We start from the raw sequence: 24404 nt of genomic DNA, 5'->3' as shown, positions 1-24404 counted from the left end.
GGTCTCGAACCGTGTATTGTGGCGTCAAATTGTTGATTCAGTGTTATCTGTTTAGATGAAGACTAAATACACCCAACATTTTTTTTTACACGGTTGGTATTCTTCAATTTCCCGGCTACCCTAATTTCTCATAGCTTTTTAAATATTACCTGAATTCTCTTTGATTTTTTGTGAATTTTTTCATGGGGTTAACTCATAGTTTCATCAACGCTAAAGGTCGTAATCAACAAAAACCCACCCGTGAAAAAAAAGAACTGGGTGTAAATGAATGAATAGCGTTCCTCCCTCCTCTCAAAGTTACGTGCCATAATATCTATGTCGTCGGCGAAGCCAAATAGCTGGACGGACTTATTGAAAATTGTACCACTCGTGTTAATCCCTGCTCTTCGTATTACCCCTTCCAAAGCGATGTTGAATAGCAGACACGGAAGATCATCACCTTGCCGTAACCCTCTGCGCGTTTCGAATGGACTCGAGAATGCCCCTGAAACTCGACATACGCATATCACCATCCGTTTTCGTGCATTAGCTGCCATATATGGTCCCGATCGATTGTATCATATGCAGCTTTGAAGTCGATAAATAGATTATGTGTGGGCACGTTGTATTCGCGGCATTGCTCTCTTGCTCTCTTGCAATTGGTGTTAGTCGGCGGCATAGAATTTAGGAGATTACCTTGTAGGAGGCGTTCAGCAATGTAATTGTGCGGTAATTGCTACAATCCAGCTTATCGCATTTTTTTGTAGATGGGACACACGACACCTTCCATCCACTCCTGCGGCAGAACCTCATCCTCCCAAACCTTGGTAATCAGAGCCTCACCACCGTGTTTAAACAGCTCTCCTGGTATACCAGGATACCAACTATAGTTGGTCAACACCAAGGGCTTTGTTGTATTTCAGCCGGCCGATCTCCACCGGGATTTCCTGGAGATTCGGAGCCAGAAGTCGTTTGTCCTGCGCGCGTGCTCCTAGGTTCATTACCATTCCCCTCACCGTCGTCTGCCACATCGCCATTCAGGTGCTCTTTGTAGTGCAGCCGCCACCTTTGGATCACCTTACGCTTGTCTGTAAGAAGGTTCCCATTTATGTCCTTACACATATCGGGCTGTGGTACGTGACCCTTACGTGAACGGTTCAACTTCTCATAGAACTTTCGTGCGTTATTAGCGCGGTACAGTTACTCCCTCTCTTCACGGTCTCAATCTTCCTGCTGGCGCTTTTTTTTCTTCGAAAAATCGAGTTTTGTCTGTTCCGCGCCCGTTTGTATCGTGCCTCGTTCGCCCTCGTACGCCCTTGTTCAAACTTAGCCAATCCTTTGCTATATGATCATACTTCACATATTTTCGACACTTAAATTGGATCCGGATCCGAATGGATTCTTCTTTCACCTACCGTACCAGCAGCATTAGAGGATCCATTTTGATTGGAAGACATCTTGAATATCATACGCTTCTTTGAATTATTGTTTGCAAATAGGCAAAATCAGCAGCGATTCAAATTGATCGGGGCTGTTGCAGCTGTTGTAGATTCATTTGTTTAAAAGTCAAAAGTCTAAAAAAATTTGGCGAAGAATTTTCAATTTGCGACGTCTTAGAATCATGATGGCTGAAGGTGGAGACAGTGCATTTTCCGGTTCGGCGCAACTTTCAACGCAGCAGTTGATGAAGCAGATGGCTGACCAGAATGCACGGCTATTACTTCTCCTGGAACACTTAGCTAAACCACAGGCAGTTCCTACGACAATTCAGCGAAGCGCAGAACAGATTGTTGAATCATTATCATCAGCGATCAAGGAGTTGCACTACGATCCTACTGTAGGGATGACTTTCGACCGTTGGTTCAGCAAATTTGAAGATCTTTTCAGAGCAGACGGCAGAGGACTGGACGACCAAGCGAAGATTCGTCTATTACTGCGAAGTCTAAGCGTTACAGTTCCCGAAAAGTTTATCAACTACCTCCTGCCGCAGCACCCGCGTGACTTTACGTTCGACCAGGTCGTGACAAAACTTAAGGTGATTTTCGGTCAACAAGATGACTTTGTCTATTACGCTGGAAGCGTGAACCGCCATTGTGAAGAATTTGAATTGTCAAAGCTTAAAATCGACCAATTCAAAGCACTGATATTTATTTGCGGACTGCAATCGTCAAAGGTAGCAGATTAGAACTCGATTATTGGCTAAACTTGAATCTGAAGCTGCAGAAGATATCAATTTGGAATCACTTGTGATTGAGTGTCAACGCATAGCAAACCTAAAGCACGACACGGCATTGGTGGAGAAGCAGTCATTTTCATCAGTACAAGCAATTCAAAATCACAAGCAGCAACTGGAATCCAAATTAAAGGAATCTGCAGTACCCCGTTCACCGTGTTGGCAATGTGGAAGGATGTATTTTGTGAAAGATTGCTCGTATTCCAACCATTTCTACAAGCTTTGGTGCCTTCCGGTGCCTTCCAGAAACTTACAAGCCAAATGATTGCTGGATTAGAAGGTGTGGACAATTTCTTGGATGATTTTTTTTGTCCACAGTGACACGAAAGAAGGGCACGATCGTATTCTTAAAGCACTTTTCCTACGCATGAAGGAATATGGATTCAGTATTCGTCCGGAGAAATACAAGTTCTACCAGCTGGAAGTCAAATTTCTTGGCATCATCGTCAACGCACACGGTATCAAGCCCGATCCAGAAAAAGTTGCAGCTATTGCTGAAATGAAACGACCAACGGATTTAAGCACGTTACGTTCTTTTCTCGGTGCTGCTAATTTTTATGGTAAATTCGTACGAGAAATTCAACGAATTCGAAGACCGCTGGACGAGTTACTAAAAAAAATTTTTTTGGACTCTACAATGTCAGGAAGCTTTCGATAACATCAAGAAGGTTTTACAATCAGACTTACTGCTTACCCACTACAATCCTTCTTTAGAACTGATTGTAGCTGGCGACGCTTCATAAACTGGTATAGGTGCAGTTATTCTACATCGTTTTCCTGATGGACAGTTGAAAGCGATTGCTCATGCATCAAGAACACTGTCAGTAGCAGAGCAAAACTATGGCCAGGTTGAGAAAGAAGCGCTCGCGTTAGTATTTGCTGTAACCAAGTTTCGTCGTACGCTGTTAGGAAGAAGATTCAAACTTCAAACCGGCCATCAACCGCTTGTTAAAGTGTTTGGATCAAAGAAAGGAACTCCACTTCTTACAGCGAATCGACTGCAAAGATGGGCCCTATCACTTCTGGGGTACGATTTTGACGTCACAACGAATAATTTCGGATATGCAGATGTTCTTTCAAGGCTAATTTCAAATCATCAAAAGCCTGAAGAGGAATACGTCATCGCAGCCATCAATCTGGAAGAGGAAGTCAACGACAGTTTGCTTGAAAACTTAGAATCGCTTCCAGTAAATTTCGAGATGTTCAAGGCCACCACCAATAAGGATCCGATTTTGCAGCAAGTCAAGATTCATATTGAAAATGGTTGGCCAAGCTGTAAAAACAGTATTTCATCGCAGCTTCAACCTTTCTATTTTCGACGCGAATCGAAACATTATGATGGAAGATCGTGTCGTCGTTCCAGATTTGTTTAGCCAGCGAATTCTAAAGCAGATTCATCGGGGACACCAAGTAATCGAAAGAATGAAAGCTATTGCTCGGAGCGTTTCGCTTCGCTTCCTCAAGGAAATTGTTCGTTTCCTCAAGGAAATATTTGCAAGATTGTACCAGAGACAGCCGTGTCCGATAATGGACCACAATTTACAAGCAGTGAATTCAAGCACATGTGTGCCCAGCTTGGATTTATACACATTTGAACTGCACCGTATCACCCGCAATCAAATGGTCAAGCAGAGCGATTCGTTGGCACATTGAAACGGTAACTACGAAAAATCGTTGAAGGGGAAGAAGTACCATCTGCAGATGCTCTTCAAACATTCCTTCGAGTTTATCGATCGACACCCAGTGCTGTTCTGAACGGAAATTCCCCTGCTCAAGAAATGTTGGGCCGTACTATGCGAATTACGGCCAAAACTAAACCGTACCTGCTCCCAGTTGAACAAGTCTAACAAAAAGTTTTCAGCAGGTGCATTCTACTGCATTCTATTTCTACTCCAAGCAAGTGGAAGTGGGTTCCAGGCACTATTATCGAAACAATCGGTGCTGTACCTAGATATTAAAAAGGACGATAACATTTTGTGGAAAAATATAGAGTTTGATAGCTTTAGAAATGTTTGTGTACTTTGTACAAAACCAGATCAGAGCGAATGAGTAGGAACGATTTTCGCTTATCTTCTAGGTTCGCTCTAGAGAAAAGAAGGATGGGAGAGAGATGTTTTTCACTACAAACTCCGAAAAAAGATTCTCCTCCGACCCGAAAATCGCTTGATTTCGTCTCATCGAAACGAAAAGTACGAACCCTGCAAATTTATGATCGACGTTGAAGGCGGGGCTTAAATCGCGCAAAATCGCCACAAGCCACGATATCAAGTTTATCGCTATCTGATCCAAGAAACTGCCCTCACCAATGAACTATGATAAAACGCGTCGTGCCCTCGCGTCTGCCGATGAGGACAACAGTTTTTTCACACAGTTGAATAAAATAGGTTTTCTTGAATCCGTTACTTCATGAATCAGTTTGCGGAAGATGTATCTCAAGACATACTTACTACATATTTTTATTTCTCTCTGGATTCAATCCATGGTTAAAATATTACACACAATGAGTGTGAGCGGTATGACCGTTAAATCTATGGAAACATCAATAAGAAGGCTTGTGAAAAAAAGTTTTCAAAAATAATTCCAAAATAAATGAAAAAATAATAATTGGACAACTTACTCTTTCTTTGCGATGCTCTCATGAAAATAACTTTCTTCTATAATCGTTTCCCCCCTTTTCCACAAACTAACAACATTTATGTACACACGATCCAGATGCAAGCAGCTGTAGGGGTCACCTCATGCTCAACCGATTTTGTATACGATCCCTAAACAAGGGCTCCCAAGTCTCTCCATCGGATATGATGCTAGTAGGTTCTGTTCCGAAGATGGTTCGGTCTACTCTACTCGAATGCATCGCGGTATATTGTTTTAGGTCGCCGTTCAATTTACAACAGTGGTTATTCTGTAGGTAATAGATTTAGATTTTTGTTTCGGTGTATAGATGGCTGTGATTTTCTGTTCTGTTCTTATTTTTTCTGTGATGGGTTTGCGCTTAACTTTTATTCATCACTCTTTTCCGCAAGCACATTTCGGTTCGTTCTCTAGGTTTGTGCCCGCATTTAAGGAGATTTCTAGAAATCTCCTGTTTCGGTTTTGAATATGTACAGTGGCGAAACAAAAACAACAGGACTAACACACATAGAATGAGAGAGAGGCGGAGGAAAAATCCGTATCGGCGTTTTGAAATACGGGCTTCCGTTTACTTAGATTCGCTTGTAGGAAGTACATTGATCAGACTTCAACACGAGCACTTCCGCGACTGGTGATGTGCGAATTTTGAATGTTTTACAATGGGTTTGCTGGCGTCCTCCTCTTCATTTTTTTTCGTTTGGCTATTACGGTAGAGTTAACGTTGTACAACTAGATATTTCTGTTTACACTGTATAATGTGAATGACTTTTTCTTACTGCGTATGAATGAGTTTGTTCATAATGGATACGAAAATGCTTGAATCCACGGGTTATGAAAATGCTATTTTTTATCGAGCCTTTTTTGATTTGCTTTTCTTCTCGATTAGAAACACGGGTTAGTATGCTACAGCGTGATTATTGTAACTATGGTTTCCATCTAACTTCGTTATTATTTTAGTCCTTGGTTTAAAAAAATGCACTTTTTCAAATTTTCACAGTATAAAAGTCGTTCGTCGTGAAACTCTACTCAATATAAGTTCTTAAGAACAGAAACGATTGTGCCATTCTTCGATTTCTTGATTTTGGTTACAAATTGCCATGCTTTATAACAAAGGAACATACTTTTTCGCTTGAACATTGAGATTATTTAATTAGGGACAAACTTGTCATGGCCGATTCTGTTCACGCGTGTTCGACGCCATCACACTCAATTTATTCACAGGCAATGAAATTCATATTTTAATTTTACGATTTCTGCATCACAGTGCATCACATCGGTGACACTAAAAATGCGAGGTGCATTAAGATTATTTCAAATTTTGGACAGTTTCGCCTATGGATGGATATGAAAATAATTTAAAAAATAGAGCATGCATCGTATTTGTTATTGAATGACATAGAAATCCTTGAATTTTCTTTTTCTTACTGTGTTAAGAAAAATGTTGGACAAAATTATCAAGAGTGTTAATATTATGAATATGTGTAACAGCATAAACATGCATGCACCTTTGAGGGCATAAAAAGCTAAAAACGTATGAAATAAGTTGAATAACCCAAGTACAAGCGAAAAACTACTCCATTTGTAATGTCAATTTGTTTCTTCTTATTGTTGTTTTCTGCTGTTTCACTTCTGTTCGGCAAAACCACTGTTCGCCAGCAAAGTGCTCGGTTATTATTTTCCTTCTATTTGGTAGGTTAGTTGTATAATTTATCAATTGTTTGAATTAATTTTTATGTATATATATATTTAACATATATGTATAACCGCTTTTTCCCTCTTGGATTTGCACGCGTTTGCTATGCAGTGCAAGAGTCGAGTTTTCAGTACACAAAAACGACACACTACTGCCGTTATTGCGAGTCTCCACATAAGAACCTACAAATTAACATAGGAGAACCATTCATCCTGCGCTGGTCAACATACGCATTATACAGCGTACTTATGGCAGGCTATTTAAAAAAAAGGACCTAACATTCCCATTTCGCCAGTGATAATAAAAAAACAAACTCGTCTGGGAATGAAAACCCGCACCATTCGCCGCGTAAGTCCGGTGCCCATCTACGGCCGCTGTCACTGCTGCTGCTAATAAATACCCCTCCCCCCACACGATTCGTAAAATCTACTAGACAATACAATAATTTCACTATCCAGCCTTGTTCGCTGTGGTACGACTTCGTCCCCAAACCCAACCCACCCGTCTTTTACCTCCGGTTGAATTCCGATTTGATGGCTTCGATTATTTCCTGTTTCGCTTTCGCGATCTCGTTCCGCATCTCTCGCAGGATTTCCTCCTTGAAGTTTTCCAGCTCTACCGCACTGGGCAGCGAAAAGCTGTCGCCGTTGATTTGCTACAAAAAAAAAAGAGAACAATGAAAACGATTTTGATTTTGCCGTTAGGCTTATTGCTAGATGAAACGAATTGTTGCGGATCCTCACCTTGAGTATCGTTTCTTCGCTGGCACTGCCGAACCGCTTCCGCGACGGTTTTGGCGACTCCGATCCACTGAGACTGGTGTTGTTGCTGTTGGCATTGTTCTGACTGCTGCCACCCAGCTTGTGCGGTAGGGTGCTGGACTTTTCCCACGCCCGTTGGCGACCATTCGAAGCGCCCGATTGCCCGTCCTCGGTGGAGTCCGGCTGAAATTATTTTATATTTTGTAGTTGTTTCAATCCGAAAACGAATCAAATGCCATATCGGGCCACATACCTCCTTCTTTTCAGCTTGAGCTCGCCGCCGAGCTAACGTTTTCGCCATCTCGTCCATCATCGAGGCCATTCCGGAGGATGATCGTCCTAGCGTGGGGAAAAGCAAACAAACATTTTTAATCATTTGCTTCTGTCAATAGGGGAAGAATTACAAAAAGATTAAATAAATAAAGTAGTAGGAAACACATACTAGATTATTTTAAGGTTAATAGAAATGTTTTATTTCCTTGACATGAATTGGACAGTTATCAAAAATATCTAAAATAGATTTTAGTCGATCGGCAGATTGGTAGATCCAAAATCGGGTCAAATGGTTTTCTATAAGTGCTACATGGCAGCTAATTAAATGATTTTTTGAAACAAAAAATTACGGGAGTTTTGCTCTTGGGAGCCAACTTGTTTTTTAAGCACTGATTGGTGAAATTAATCTAATAATCAATAGTCAAGGCTTGTACCACCTTCGAATTTGTGCGAATTGCTCAATGCTAATGCTAACTGAGGATATTTGGCTGGTGTAGGAGAGAAAAATTGTGAAAATGTAAGCAAATAATTATACTTATAAACTAAGGCCTTAGGATCTAAGCCAGGAACATGAAGAATTTTCAATGACTGCTTCCGGGATATATAGCTCTTTAAGGTTGTAGATCACAGGCGTACGGACGAGAGATGATTTAAAAGTACCAAAACTGCTCAGAACTCTTACAATCTATAAATATTCATATCCTAACCAGAAATCATCGTGTCCATTAAATCTTTCGATAACATATAAAACAGCAGATGATCTGATATTCACGGGCAATCATTCTAGCTCTTCTCGGCCAAGGCGGCAGCAATTCTTCGCCTGGGCCAACGAATGGAGGTAGCAACGCATCATCTGTAGGATGATGAAAAAATTCTACCCTTCGCCGTAAAGATTAGCCAAACATACGTGAGCAAGTGGTCATTTCACGTTTGGAGACGGGCCATACAAACATCACTCACGAGGACGACCTATGCTCTGGAGAATTCCACCGGAAGTGTACAACCTGCAACTGTCGCAACACCACCTGCCACATACTCAACTCGTGCCCGCTCTACGAGCACCCAAGAACATCGAACAACATCATCAACGCTGCAACAGCTTTACAAAACGATCTGATAAGCGAAAGGAATCTCATCAATTTTATAAAAGACCGCAAACTATTCAACGCCGTGTTTAGGCACTACAACACCAACTACGAATACGGGCCGCCCAACGCATTATCCTCAACTCAAGCACCGAAGAAACGACTGACCCAGCAAAACAAAAACGGTACCCCGAATACTTTTCTATTAACTTGCTCTGACCCTAACATCTCGATAATTATATCTATGCTATTACTGAACATGTTTTAAAAATTTCCAACACTACTTCAAAGCACGGGCCGAGCAAGCCTAAAGTGTTGTCTGGATTTCAAATATTATTTTAGGTTCGCTGACATCGACTTCCGGCCACTACCAAAAGCACAAGTTTCAGTTTCTAGTTTTCGATTCCGTGATGGTTGACCTGGAACATACACGCCTGTGTAGTAATAAAGCTGTCATCCAATCGAAACAACCAGCTTCACTGAAAAGCTCCATACTTTACCGAAGCCATCGCATCGCCATACAAAACCACCATAAATTTTCCAAAGTATTCATTTAGAATTTTTCTAAGTCAATTGTAGGTTTCAAAGCTGATTTAACCTTCAAGAACGAGCAACCTATATTTAAAAATGTGTTTGAAGTACCGTATAAATTAAAAGAAGAATTCGTAGATCATGTTTGCATGTTTGAGCAACAGGGAGTTATATCGGCTACTAACGCGAATGAGTGGGGTTCACCAGTAATCGCAATACCAAAGAAAGACGGAGAGATACGCATGGTAATTGACTGCAAAGTTTCTTTGAAGATAATTTCAATAATCTTCTCAAGATATATTTGCATCTTTAGCTGGTAGCAAAGTTTTCTGCTCTTCAGACTTAACAGGAGCATATACCCAACTAGAATTGTCTGAGCGCTTCAATAAATTCGTGGTTATTAATACTATAAAAGGACTATACACATTCAATCGCTCACATCAAGTGGTTCATGTACTTTAAAGACTTCCCAATGCAAACGTACCTGTTGATTTTAAATTGTTTTGATTGATGACTTGTGATGGAAGTCAGATTTTTATTTTTTTTGGAAAAGATGTTCAATTTTGATACACATAGTTAAGTTTGCAATTTTAAGGTGGTTTTTAGGGATATTGCGAAAAAAGATTCGGCTGCCGGTGGGACTTGAACCCCCGAGTAGCACACTTGTCACATACCAGCTACTGTGACTCATTTGCGTCCAAATCTGCTCACATTGGAGTTGCTGCCACTAAATCGATCCGAACTGTGCTACTAGGGTCCACACTATTCCATTAAGTATGTACACGGACAAGCAAGTGGCAAGCGAGCCTCTATTGGCGTTGCAAAAGCAAACCCGCCTCAATACGACAAATAGAAGACCATGTTTGTGATTCAAACGCAACCGACTGTTGCTCAATTCTGATACACATCGTTGGGTAGAGAGAAGAGTTGTGAAATGTTTCCAAAGCAGATTCCATCGTGATTAGCTGGTTATGGAACAACTTCTCGCAAGGGCAGCTGTTGTATAATTGGTAATACGTCCGTGTACTTAATGAAATAGTGTGGGTTCAAGTCCCACCGGCAGCTGAATCTTTTTTCGCAATAATTCATAAAAACACCTTAAAATGGCAAACTTAACTTTGTGTATCAAAACTAAGCATCTTTCCCAAAAAAAGTTAATTTTAAAGTGATTTTTGTTGAATCGTTACAATCTTTTTTTTACTTTATTTATGTGTTTTTTTAATTCTAGGATTAAGTTCAACACAAGGATGGAAAGGAACTTGAGGAGTTCCCTTTGCGGGCCAACCTTGTGTTCCGCCGATGGTGATGTACCAGAGCTGTATTTAAGAGAGGGTCGACCAGAGGGGGCGCCCTGCCTGCCAACCAAGGGCATCGCCAGTTGGCATTATAATTTTACTAAAACTAGTTAATTCTAACATTTTAAAATTTTAGCGTAACAGCAAAAAAAAAAGAAGTGCAGCTATAAACAATTAGAAATAAAATGATGACACACTACACAAAAGCCGAGTTAGACACGGGCGTTCCGACGTGGATAGGGTCATTTTGGTGCTAGTCAGTCCTGTGATGGTTGACCTCCTGCTCTGCTCTCCTACGACTACTGCATTCCCCTGGTTTCTTTAAGGGCACCTGCTGATATTTGATCGTTTCTCAATGTCCTGCTGTGGTCCTGTTGATGCGCTGTTCTCCGAAGGTAACGTTTGCCTCTGAAGAATTGAAGTTATGGTGAGACCATTATCCATAAGATCCTCGCCAAAAAATTTGCAAATTTACAAGAAATCCTTTGTTTTTCGACCTTTCTTTTTGGAAAGGATCAGAACGCCACTTTGTAATGTGGCAGTATTCAGTTTCCGAAAAATTCGGAAGGAGTCTGCGAAAATGCTTGATGATTTTTAATCGATATCCTTCAATGAAGGAATGACAAAATTTCAAATACGGATTGGCGTGTCTAGCTGTTGATTTGGCGAGGTTCAGTTGTGGATGGGGTAGGTCGAAGCCCCCCCCAGCCGAATCGGAGTGACGATCGCTGGGGGGTGGGACTTATATTTAGGAAATGCCCGTTCGCCTGTTGTGAGGGGCCTCATTCCCGATGCTTGTTGTTATGAGGCTATCAGGGTGTTAAACTTCATAGAATAATCGGGCGTCCTTCAGGAAGCAAAAGATGGCAGTCATTGCAGCTTCATCATCCGCCAGTGCGTCCCGAATACTACCCGGTATTCCATAGAGATTTCGGGGGTAGTCGTATTTGGGACACCGACAGACAAAGTGCTCCACACTATTTTCGGTGTCACATAGATCACAACGGGACCGGAAAGGGCCCCCACCAAAATTGTGAGAGACCCTTGTGTGGCCGGTCCGGAGCCTTGAGATGACCTGCTGCTCTTTCTGGGTGGCTGGTTCATTCCAGGAGTCGGTGGTTCCTTTAATCTTTCTAAGGAAGTGCCCTCTATTGCTGCTCCATATCCGAGCCCAGTCCTGGCCGACGATGCTCTTCGTCCATTTCTAAACGTCGGCCAGCGGGACAATTGTTACAATACTTAGGATATCTCATTACAAAAGATGGTTTATTACCGGAAAAAAATGTCTACACTAGAGCATGCTAAAACAGGGAACCAACGAAAGGGAATTAAAAGCATTTCTACGACTTATAAATTATTATAATAAATTTGTCCCAAATCTGTCATCTAAGCTAAGCTCTGTACAAATAAATTGCTTATCTTTCTTAGATCATACACTTTGAAAGAAAGATAAACAAATTTATTTGGACAGAGACCTCCGACAAAGCTTTCCAGCAAAGCAAGAAGTGGATGTTATCTGCCAGCATACTTTATTTCTATGCTCCTACCAAACCATTAGTTGTGATAACTGATGCATCATCATATGGCTTAGGCGGAGGATTAGCCCAAATAGTAGATGGTGTGAAAAAGCCAATGCTCATTTGCATTAACCTTTCCGTCCCTGACGTAAGGGCTTTCAGAAATCCTAACTGCTGTAAAAACCGCATTTCTCGACCGGTTCTTTCGCAACAAATTGCATTCCATCCGGATGGATCCCAATTTTCGATTTATAATACACCCAATAGGCGGTTGTTACGATTTTCTAACAATTCTATATAAGAATCTACCAAAACCTGTATAAGAACTAGGCATATGCGAAATTGTTAGATTCTTATACAATAAAAAATGTAAGCACTTAAAAAAAATATTGTGAGGAAGGCTTACAAAATTATTAGATTCTTATACAATACTTGTATAAGAATCTAGCAATTTCGTGTATGCCCAGATCTTTTACAGGTTTTGGCAGATTATTATACAGAATTATGAAGTTTGAAGTGTCGCACGACCTGATTTGACTTGTAAATGGCCACTTATTCCGGGGACAACTGACCCCAACGGAATCTGGAATTCTGGAACAGTACTGTGGATAGACTCGAATGGAATGCAATTTGTTGCGAAAAAATCGGTCAAGAAATGCGGTTTTTACAGCAGTTTAGATTTTTGAAAGCCCTTAAAAACAGACGTCAGAGACAGAAAAGTAAACAACACACAAAAAATATGCAATTCTACACTTGGAAGAATTGGCTTTAGTTTGCGTATTGAAGAAATTTCATAAATTCCTTTTTGGGCAAAAATTTAGGGTTTTTACTGATGACGGGCTTGGTGGTCATATGGCTACCGCTTCTGCCTCATACGCAGGAGGTCATGGGTTCAATCCCAGGCCCGTTCCATTCCTCCTACTTTGTATCTTTTCATATATTTCTCATGTTCTAGCAATCGCTAGAACTGGAAATGGGCTTTCATACCGTTTCCATCTTCTATCCCTATACATACCTACAACTTGATTAGTTCTAGCAGGTAACTGTTAGAATTCGAAATGAGCGAAAAAGTTCGTTTCGGCATCTAATTAGAATACTACACCACCCTTTCATAACTATCACATTGGCAACCCGTTAACCAAGACGAACCTCTGCCATAAAAAAACCTTAACCCCAAGATTCCAATAAAATTCCGCAGGAACTCGTGGCGAGTGCAGAGGTGTTCTCGGCTTGCAGTGGGCGAGTGACTGCATCATCAATTCCTTCCCATCCCCGATGACCGTGAGGACGTGGCCAGCGCCGTTATCGACTATCCAAAAATACTAGAGCCCTCGGACTGTGCACATTGAGGTTGGAGAGCAAATCCCATGCTTCCATCCATTGGTTCCCTGTGCAATTGCGATTGTTCTGGTCGATCACGGAGTAGCAACTACGAAATGCACGGTCATCATGCTCATGCTCATGCTCATGCTCAAAATTTAGGGTTTTTACTGATCATAAACCGCTCCTGGGAATGTTTGGCAAAGAGGGAAAAATTCGGTGTTCGTTTCCAGAATACAACGATATACAACAACCATTCGCTGGGCTAGAACGTCAGTCCAGTTAACGAGCGCCGCTTTTTAACTGGGCTAACGAGGGGATTTACGGTGCATTGTTATGATTGGTGTTTTACTTGGAACGAGGATAATCTACCATTTCGACTCCCCTCGCAGCCTAGCCTTTGTTTTTGTTTTTTGACGGATAACCGCTTTTTAACTGGGCTTTGGCCCAGTTAGCGAACGCCCAGATAAAAAAATAGTCCAGTTAAAAAGCGCCCAGTTAGCAAGCTGTATAATGCAACTCTCTTTACGATTTGGAAAACTTTACGATTCTGACATAGAATATAGGTCTGGTTCAAAGATGGGATTTTTGTAATCGATATTGATCGGCGAATTCCCAGGTGCATAGATCCCGAAAATATAGACAGTTTAAATTTCTGTAAAGAATTTCCATTGAACTTTGCGTTAATAGCAAAAGAAACAAGAAAAGACGGGTTCGGCCAAGAAATGCACCGGCATTTCAAAAATTTATTTGCACATAAAGAAAAACTACAAATTGTAAAAGGTATTTTGCTGATGGAAGATAAAGTTGTTGTTCCTGGAAACATTAAACATGCTGTGTTGAAACTCTTACATGCTAGTCATAGTGGAATGATAAAAAATAAAAGAATTAGCCAGAAGATCTCCATATTGGAGGTGAATAAATTCAGACATAGAAGATTCTGTTAAAAGTTGTGAAATATATGCAAGTAGAAATAGTACCGAAAATGAAATTTACTGAAACCCACTATGCGTCCATTCACGCCGACTTCTTTTCTTAAGATAAAAATATAAACTTTTAATAGTTGACAGTCATTTAAAATGGCAAGAAGTAGAATGAATGAGGTATGGAACAAATGCTAAATCTGTAATCCGGAAATTTATTCATTTATTTGCTAGATTTGGTCCTCCAGTCCACCTTTTCAATCTGTTGAATTTATTTCCTTTTTATAAAACCAACGAATTAAGGTATTAAAAAGTCCACCCAACAATCCCCAAAGCAATCCTTGTCCTTAAAAAAATGGTGAGGGTGGTAAAGGAAGTTTTAAAAAAGTATAAATATGCTTGATACAAAAATAAGGTCTTTGGAAATTGAAGATAGATTGACTCTTTTTCTTCATCAACTACCGTATTAGTTGCCTTGGAATGGAGGAAAGTTTTCCAGGAGAACGAATATTTTCGTTTTAACCTAAAACCTTATTGGATTTGATTAATCCTCGTAACACTTACAAAAATAATTTGTATAAAGAGACTACTGACAAAGCAATAAAAATAAATTTTGAACCTTCTAATGATAAACCAAATTATCCGGATAACTTTGACAAGCTAGCGGCAGGGGATAAGCTACTTTACAAAAACGTTGACAGAAAAGAATTAAGGAGATGACTAGACGCGAAATTCATTAAAAAGTTATCTAAAAATCTTTTCCAGATTTCCAAAAATCCAACTCCCATATGTCTATTAGCATAATTTTAATAATATAGGAGTCCTGGCAAAATTTCAGGCAATTCGGTGGCCATTTAGGGGTGGCGCGAAGTCAATTTATGTTTATATGGAAATTTGTATGGGAACAACTTAAAATTTATTCAAGCCTCCCTACAACTGTCAAATCGTGATGAATTCAAATAAACATCCCCAATCTCCCTTTTTGGAATCTATGTAAATGAGACCTCCGGATAACACATTAGTTATGAGTGGATTAAACGGTTCTATTGAAATTGTGAGTATGGGATAAATGGCTAAAATGGTGTAATTAGCCTCAACGTAGCAGTGGAAATATAAATCAAAATTAATGAGTTACCCACTGGTTGAGCTCTAATAGATTCCAAAAATGGAGGTTTGGATGTTTTTTTTTATTCATCACGATTTAAGAGTTGTAGGGGGATTTGAATAAAATTAAAGTTTTTCCCCTACAAATTTCCATATAAACATAAATTGACTTCGCGCCACCTCTAAATGGCCACCGAATTGCCTGAATTTTGCCAGGACTCCTATAGTATCAAAATGATGCTAATAGACATATGGGAGATTGAGTTTTCGAACATTTTTGAAAAGTGAACTGCCCTATGGACATAGGCTAACAGCGCATCGGAATCCGTTAAACATGGTTTACAATCCACGTGATCAAGCGAAAATTTTTGTAATCAAAGGTACAACATCCATCGAATATCTGAATTATCATGGGCTGTGTACTCACGAGTATGTTCTGACAGAACGAGTAGCTCTAGTGATACATAGACGATGTGCCTAATATTCGGATTAGTATCGTCTCTTTCTTTGTTTCGTTCTGTCAATCGAGTTCATATTCGTGTGCTAATGGGCGCCTATTATTCGAACGCCGATTGCTTCGATTTAGAAATTCAAATCTCATTCAAATAATTCATGCTTTCATTACGTATCTTCGATTATTATTTTAATACAATCCGCTACTACTACACAGGAGACGTTCAAGGAGTGTCTAGGACGATGAAGAATGTTTCGGTTTCCCTGATGTTCCGATGGTTCCACAGAAAAGGAAGAAAAAGTGTAATATTCAAATACGGAATCCAATAGTGACAAGATCAGAAGCTCGTTTAGCTATCGAAAGCAAATAATTGCAGACAAAGTTATAAATCTAAGAAGAAGAATCATAAATCTGACGATATCGAAGTTTGGAAATTATTGAAATAAGTAGGGGAACAGACGGCTTTAGCAGGTTTTGTTCTATTATTGGCAGGGGGTTTTTGTCGACCGAATTTTATGAAATTTTGCCGCAATATATGCAATGCAAAGAATGTTTGGGCCAAATTTGAGCATAATCAGTCATAAAAAACCCCCTGCCAATAATAGAACAAAACCTGCCAAAGCCGTCATTACCCCTATTTAAATTTAAATAAAAAGGTGGTAATATAAATCTTCATGAATATAACTAAAAGGGCTGTAATGTCACAAGACCTTTGTGTTAAAATCAAGTATGTATGTATGTATTTATGTATGTATGTATGTATGCATGTTGTATATATGTTCGCTAACCACTGCTGAACGACATGATCGATTTCAACCAAATTCAGAAGATAACAAATGGGGTGGAAGGGTCATAGGAATAAAACGGAATGGCGGAGAGGGGTTGTGTTCAGAAAACGAACAATACAGTGTAGCGTTTTCAACCAATTATAGTATTAAGCCAAACGACATTCACCAAATACACCAAATAGGACCCAAAGACAAACTGGTACAGCTGTTTTTTTTGAAAAACTGATCACAGTTTACACATCGAGTTGCATCTATGTATCGATCTATCTTTCTGTCAGTCTATCTGCCTATTTGCAGTTGGTGCTGCAATTAGACATTGGAATTTCATAATTTACTTTTCAAACCCAAGCAAAGCCGTGTACATCACGAAAGAATCAAAAAGCTAAATCGAAAGCTCAATTTTGGTTATTTTACATTCATTTTTTTCTATTTACGACGAAACTAGAACAATGTGGTAAACAACATCCAATCTCTTCGATGAAATTTCATAGGAATTTCAAATCTTGATCATCTGTATATATAACACGAAGTTCAATTAAATAAGAGAAAAAATGTTATGATAAAACTGTGAGAAAAAAATTGAAAAAATCATTCAGAGAACAGATTTGTTTTTTAGATAAATTGTTTACGCATATTTTATCATAAAATTGTTCATTTTTTAGCGAGACAAAGTTCGCCGGGTCAGCTAGTGAGAAATAAATCTTTCGAGCTAAAATAATTTTAAATCCCTCCGTTGCTTAATAATGAGATTATCCATTTTGTGTGCAGAACATTCAAATAGTGCAAGATGCGAAGTTTAATAATGGCTTTTTTTTTATTGTAGAATTTAAACAGATTTTTGCGCCAATGTTTGCGTTTTTAATAAATATGCGGATGATCTGAGAGACAAATAAATACCACTTTCGGGCTCATGAAAGAAGTGCAGAAACTTACTTCTGTGAAAGTCTTGTTGTTCGTCATAATCCATTTTGCAAATAAAATGTACGCAAAGGGTTGAAGAATCAATTTTTATTTTTTTAATGTAACATTTATAAATGTGCATGGGTGAATTGTTTCACAATTGCAGACAATGAAATCCCAATCAAAATATGATCGATGTGGTGAGCATGCGATCAATGTGCCAACATGATATATGAAGCGATTGAAAATGATCTGAAAACGCCTTCCGGAATTTACACCAATCAAAAAGGTGCATGGCATATGTCTTCTAAATGTCCTTTAATAAACATTTTTATAAATCTCATATTGTAATTTTGTAAATACCAATTAAAAATAGATGTATTATCGAAAAATGAACATTAAAATTTTATTGATTTCAAAAACAAAATAATAAACACAAATCATAGTATAGCGAATCAACAATCGGAACGAGGAATTAGTTTGCATCCTTCGTTGGATAATATCCTTTTTAGTGTCGAATCAAGAATTCAACACCAGTAGTCAACATGAACTTTCAAATGGTCTAATAATGAAGGGTTGTCAACAAAATCCCTTATGATAGAGCAATCAGCCGATTCATAACTATACACTCGATAATCCTATCTAACGATTTCGAAAGCTTCGATTGTTGGCGATACTTATAATGGTGGGTTAGTCGCTCGAAATGATGATGGTGGTTCAATGTTAGAAGTTTTAGCCACACGCAAATGGGGAAGGAAATGAAACGAAAAAAGAACAACACACAAATGTTAGTAGCTGTGAGTAGTGATAGTCTACCTATAGTTCCATAATTACCACTACCTCCACTAGAGGTGCTGCTGCCGCTGTTTTCCGTCACGGTGGTCGAAACGGGGGGCGCCGGGGCCGACTTGGGTGGTTGACTTCGCTTCAGTTTGGCGGTGGCCAGCTGCAGGGCCAGCGAGTTGATACCGGCATCGGATCCCTTAGCACCAAGTAGGTTGGCGCCAGGGGGTGGCGGTGGCGGAGGTGGTGCCGCACCGCCTCCCCCGTTGGCCGGTGGTAAAGGCGGTGCTGGGGGCTAAAAGGAGAATTTGTCTGTTAACTGATGGCTCGGTGGTTAGCGCTGTGGGGTAGAGTTACTTGTGGAACGTTGGATGGCGCTGAAAGCGAGAATGCCGGGGGCATCGGTGGTGGTGGTGCTTGCGGTGGGGCGTTCGCCTGCTGCATCTGAGGTGACGGTTGCTGCTGTTGCTGCATCTGTGGTATTGGCATCTGTGGAACCTGGAAGAGTTTTGGAATTGTGTCACAAAACTTTACCGTCGAAAGTTTGAAATTAGTTTTTACATACCGGTGGAATACCGTACTGCGGCTGGGCATTATACGGGGTACCATTCGTTTGCCCATAGTTGGTCGGCTGTCCCGGTGGTAGCATCACCTGCTGTCCCGCGTAGATCGGGTTCGTGCTGTTGGTGGTGTTCGGCGAACAGGTAGCCGTGGCGTAAATCGCTCCGTTCGGCATCGGTGGCGCTGGTATTTGCGAGGCCATCTGGTTCATAATTTGATTTTGTTGATTCGATGCTACGTAAATAGGCTGCTGATACTGTGGTTGCTGAAAAAATAGAGAGCGATCGAATGCAAAAAAAATCAGCAACGGCATTAAACATAACAATAGCAACAATTGAGGTCACGTCAGCGTGAGCCGTTCGGCACGTGGAAAATCGAATTTCCTCTTTGGACCATAGATTTCCAAGCGGTAGATCGCGACCCACGATATTTTCTCCTGTGTACTAAGAAGATGTTTTTACTTGTACATATTTGCCAACTTTATCTTCAACCACCAAGTTACGCCTGACATTTTTTTCTACTTGATTGGGATAATTTTTTATGTTTTCTAGCTTCCTCGAGCTTGTTTAACCCATTTGGATTATTCAAAACTGAGAAATCCAGAAAAAAAACAACATTGCATTATCCCAATGTGCTTCATTGTACAAGCATTATTAGGTAACTCATGGAAAAAGTTTGAGAACCTCTCTCTTCCGTATGTATACCTTCGAAATGTGGGTTGGGTCCTGCAGCAGCAGCAGCAGCAGCGAGCATGATTGTGCAGCGAATGTCTGCATGCTGCATGCCAACCGAACCGAACGGAAATCAATGCGCCATCAAAGTCAAGGTCAGTCGGCACCCTCGCACAGGGCGAACACAGGAAATTGGCCGCACTTACCGAGTTGCTTCCATAGGTAATACTGTTGGTGCTGGAATTACTTTGCTGTGATGCATAGATGGGTTTCTGCTGCTGCGGTGGTAGAGCGGGTGGTTGTGGCGCACTGGAATCGAAAAGAATAGAACGATATTGTTAGATTTTTCCTTGGAAAAGCGTACATTTTTCACGGAAATAAGGAAACAAGATTACAGGTTGGCGATTGCGGAAAACTCACACACACTGACCGACCACGATCCGGAATCTTGCGGACCAAAACTGAAAATGAAGGAATAATTGTCATACCAATTGAACGGGGAGATGAGAGTCAATGCCGAAAAGGGGTGCGCTCTGCTTTCTCTGCTTTCATCGGTGGAGGTTCCACGCTGGAGACAGAGAGCACGAGAAATTTTATCACTCTGTTGGTAGTTGCCCTTGTTCTCGGATTTGGGCTGCATGCTGCCCATAGGAAAATAAGCATTCATGTTGTGCTGATATCTATCCAACGTTGTGCAATATATTCTCTGGATTAAGGCGAATTAGGGGGTGTGATGCCATCCACTGGGAGGGGAGTTATTGACGCGAGTGTCTTTCGAAATCGATTTCTTATGCACTTGGGCTGGGGTAATCGAAAAATGTGCGAGGAGAACCTGATCCATCAACATGTTCAGAGCGTTTGAAAAGGAAAAATACAGAAAGCATTTGAGAAAATTAAAAATATCACTTTTCATTGGATATGATATTCACATTTTTATACTCATTGGGAGGATATCCATTGAATGGGAATTGTCGCAAGCATATCGGTATAAAGGTAATTGACAGAATTTTATCTATCCATTATTATAGGGAGTGAAAGTATCATTGGGAAAAGGGGGAGGAGTGTTTCAGAAAATGATTAGTTTAGTGAACTCATCAGGCATTTTAAAGAAACAAGAAGGTACATATATAGAAGAAAAAAGATAGATGAAAAACGTACACGGACAGATAATTCAACCCAAACTTTGAGTTCAATATACGCACTGTTGAGAATATCGCAGAAAAAATTTGCCCAAATTTGGGTACTTTTCCCTTTCGTTCCCATGATTGTTGCCAAAACTAGAGCAAGATGCAAACACCTCACCGGGGTTGCTCAGCCCAATAACCCAAATTTGAGTAAATTCAATATTCTCAATTTTGAGTTGATCAAGCTTTGGGTAAATTGTTTTCATGGGATTAACCACGGTTTTGAGTGCAAACAACCCTCTTTTGGGTAGTTTTGGTTTTCAATGTAGAAAGAAGATAGCAGGCAGAAGATAGATGAAATACAACAATGGGGCTGTCCATAAACCACGTAGACCGAAATTTCACTTTTTCAACCCCCCCGTCCCCCCTAGTAGACTTTAGTAGACTTTTCCGAAACCCCTCCCCCCACACCTTGAAGTCTACGAAGACTTTTCCAAATTTTACAAAACTCATTTACTTAATCAACCACGTTTACTTAAATCAACCACGTTTTAAGCAATTCAGCTATTCAATTCTATTTCCATGTAAACATTACAACAAAGTTCGTATTTCAAACATAATAAAATCAAACTGAACAAAATCCAACAAAACAAAAATCAAATTGAAACGAAATCAAATTTAATCCTCTGTCCATAACTCCTGAAATCAAATCTCAAAGCCAATTAATTTAATTACTGTTGAATTCAATTCTTCCTAGAGGTTGACACTTTTGCATCGGCGCGACACTGATAAAATCTGTCACGCATCTGACCAATTCTCAACGTCGGTTCAAAATTGGAAAAACCGAAGAATTTTCAGAATTTGGAAAAATTTCGAGTTGAAATTCCGACACTGTCAATTCTACAGTCCAATAAGTTTTGCGAGGAAATTTCGTAAAATTTCCCAATGAATAACCTTGAAATACTCCAAAGAATTGTCCGTGATAATTCCGATGCTTTTCTTGAAAATTCCATGCAATATCCTGCTGAATAATCATCTGTTGAAATCCCATGATTTTTCTTCTAAATTCCAAAAGTTTCCCCGTTAAAAAACCCCGAGTAATTTTCCGTGAAAATTAAGAATTATTTCCCGAGGTAATTTTAAGTTTAAACGGACATTCCGAAATATTTCCCGTGGAAATTTAGAATGGTTTCCTACGATATTTTTTTAATTTCTCTTGTGTGTGCCGTGTTTCTGTGTGTATAGCCGCCATACATTCTAAATACTCATGCTCCTCTAATGTGAACATGTACTACACACATGTGGAAGTGTTGGCTTGAGAAATGGATTGTGAGCGATTTGACTATGCGCCAATTAGGGAATCTCGAGCTCGTTCAGTAACCGCTAGGTTGCGAAGGCCGACGGAGTCCTTCGTAGCTTAGTTGGTTAATGCACCAGTCTAGCGTACTGTAGGGTCATGGGTTCGAGTCCCATCGAAGAGAAAGTGGTTACCTCTAATACATTTTCCAAATCAATATCTTCCACATAACGTACATATACACATATGAGTTTTCACAACATTGTAAATTTTCGACACTTGACAGATACGTAAAATCTGAGTGACGTCAAACTTGTAGTTTGACAAGACACAAAATTAGAGCCAATACCGAAAAGTGCAAACGGATTTAGTTTCTTGCTGCGAGCAAAAAAATCGTGAAAATTTGTTTGTGTTTCTAAATTTTGTAATTTTCAAGTGCAATAAATCGAAGCAAAATATTGGAAAAAGGTGAGTTGAGTATTATATTTTATGATTTAGTACATTAAAAGAAACATTGTGATGTGATACCAAATTCCAGTGTAATGTTTGTGTCGTGTAATTTTGCTGAATAAAAGAGCCACTCAATGCACCTTAAGGCCGCCGCTGGCGTTGCAAACTCCATCTATTACAATGGTTGCGATAGTCCCATGCAAGTACGCTGGCATGAGAATTAATTATTTTACATGCATCTTTTTTTCACTGTTGGCTTCTAAAACAAAATGAACGTTTTTCGACAGAAATCGTTATAGCTTTTGGCTGCGCGACTATCTTCATGGCAGACATGCGGCGCGAAGAAACCGAATAGGTGTTAAGTAGTGTATTGTTATGACGATTGACGAAGATTATATTTTTTCCACTTTCTTTATACGACGAGAATGACTATTGTCGGCCCTGCATGAGGCTAACACGATGATACATTTATGACCAGAATAGTCGAAAAATTTTCCAATCCAAAAATTTCCGAAACTGCTTTGTATCTCCGCTTTGAACGCTTCTTTCGATCTCAACAACCAAATCGGTTGCGTTACGCGAAAGTAAATCATGAAATCATGATTTATATTCATGTCGTATTTTCATAACATGAAACATGTTGGATTCATGAAATCATGAATAATTTTCCGGGTACGAATTTTTACCCGTGTTTCTTAGCTGTGCAGTAAGATGCGATGAGAGTAGAACGCTGCTTTGTAGCATCGCATCTTACTGCACAGCTAATGTCGAATTCGTTTTTAAAAAGTTCCAACCTAGGTTGGAACCAGTTCCAACCTAAGTGCTGTCAAAGTGTTTTTTTATTCGCTCAGGTTGGAACTAGGTTCGCACTAGTTCCAACCCCAAAGCTGTCGGGTTCGCACTGTGTTGTTTCACGGTTTCGCACCGGGTTCACCAATACAACTGTACTTCAACTGTCAAAACCACGTGGGTGGGTGGGACTGGGCGGAATAAACAAGCAGAAGGGAGAAACGAAACTGTCTGTTTATTAAAATAAAATGCGCGTTGAAAATCTTTTTTTCCGGGAATTTTGTGATATTTGTTATTGTAGTTTTAAATGAAATTAATCCGGTACTGTTGTCTAGATTCAGTTTTAAAAATAATTGTTAGGGAAGTTATGTATTCATAAGTTCATTCAGGTTTTCCTCACAGATGGTGTCCTAAATTAGGTCGGTGGATGGAATTATGTAGTTTGGGAATTCCCCTTGAAACCCGTTCACAAAATCCGCTAAGAATTGTCAGAAAAATATATTTGAGGAATACCGAATAGAATTATTTCTTTTGCAAAATTTCTTTTGAAATTCTTCCAAAAACTCTTTCGTGCGTTTCAGAATTTTCTTCGGGAATTCTGCCAGAAATTCTTTCAGTAATTCTTTCTAGAATTTTTGGCGATATCTTATCTTATTTTTTCCAAGGGATCCTTTCGAGATGAATTCCTTTGGAAATTCTTCTAGGAATATTTTTGAATACTGTTCCAGGATTTTCTCTGGAAGTTGCTACAGGAATTTATTTGGAAATTCGTACAATATAAGTCTTCTGGAATACAGGAACTTACTCGAAGTTTCCTTCAGGAATTGCTCCGCAAGTTTCGTACATAAATTCCCCCGGAAGGACCTTGAGCAATTCCTCCGGGAGATTCTTGAAAATTGAAAATGCACGGAGCCCAAAATCCAAAATTTTCCCGAGGTGTGAGGCTGCCTTTATCAGGAGAGGTAGCGAGGAAACAAATTAGCAAATCCTGGAAAATTTTTATTACATGCTTCTGAGTGTACTCCGAAAAAAAAACTTTTGCAGAAATAGATGAATTTTTGTAGAATAAAAAATCTCTCACATGAATTCTATACGGAATTCTTGGTGTAAAAATGTACACGGATTATTGAATATAATTAAATAGGGGAACTGTTCCGATCTCCATCTCACTGAACATATATTCATCTCATCGGGAAACAAAGAAATGCAGCACCAATTTCGTCGCCTCTTTTTGTCAACATG

General features: G+C 39.8%; 1 protein-coding gene across 5 annotated transcripts in view; it reads right to left on the bottom strand.

The window, feature by feature from the left end:
- The window catches only part of LOC134225132 (protein enabled), a 185427-nt gene that overhangs the window by 78059 nt on the left and 82964 nt on the right, over positions 1–24404 (bottom strand). Inside the window, exons 5-11 of one of the 5 annotated variants that reach the window (XM_062704945.1) lie at positions 19709–19811; positions 18836–19096; positions 18628–18768; positions 18322–18565; positions 7551–7636; positions 7280–7480; positions 7049–7191 (exon numbers count right to left, since the gene is read on the bottom strand). In XM_062704945.1, coding sequence (XP_062560929.1) covers positions 7049–7191; positions 7280–7480; positions 7551–7636; positions 18322–18565; positions 18628–18768; positions 18836–19096; positions 19709–19811 — 1179 coding nt within the window. Of the gene's footprint in view, positions 1–7044; positions 7192–7279; positions 7481–7550; positions 7637–18303; positions 18566–18627; positions 18769–18835; positions 19097–19708; positions 19812–24404 lie in introns of those variants that run through there. The other 4 variants (XM_062704946.1, XM_062704948.1, XM_062704949.1 and 1 more) reach the window with 4 other exon arrangements.

This window comes from Armigeres subalbatus, chromosome 3 (assembly GCF_024139115.2).
Source record: "Armigeres subalbatus isolate Guangzhou_Male chromosome 3, GZ_Asu_2, whole genome shotgun sequence".
Lineage (NCBI taxonomy): Eukaryota > Metazoa > Arthropoda > Insecta > Diptera > Culicidae > Armigeres > Armigeres subalbatus.
Note: the sequence above shows the minus strand (reverse complement) of the source record. Positions and strands in the feature narration are given on the sequence as shown.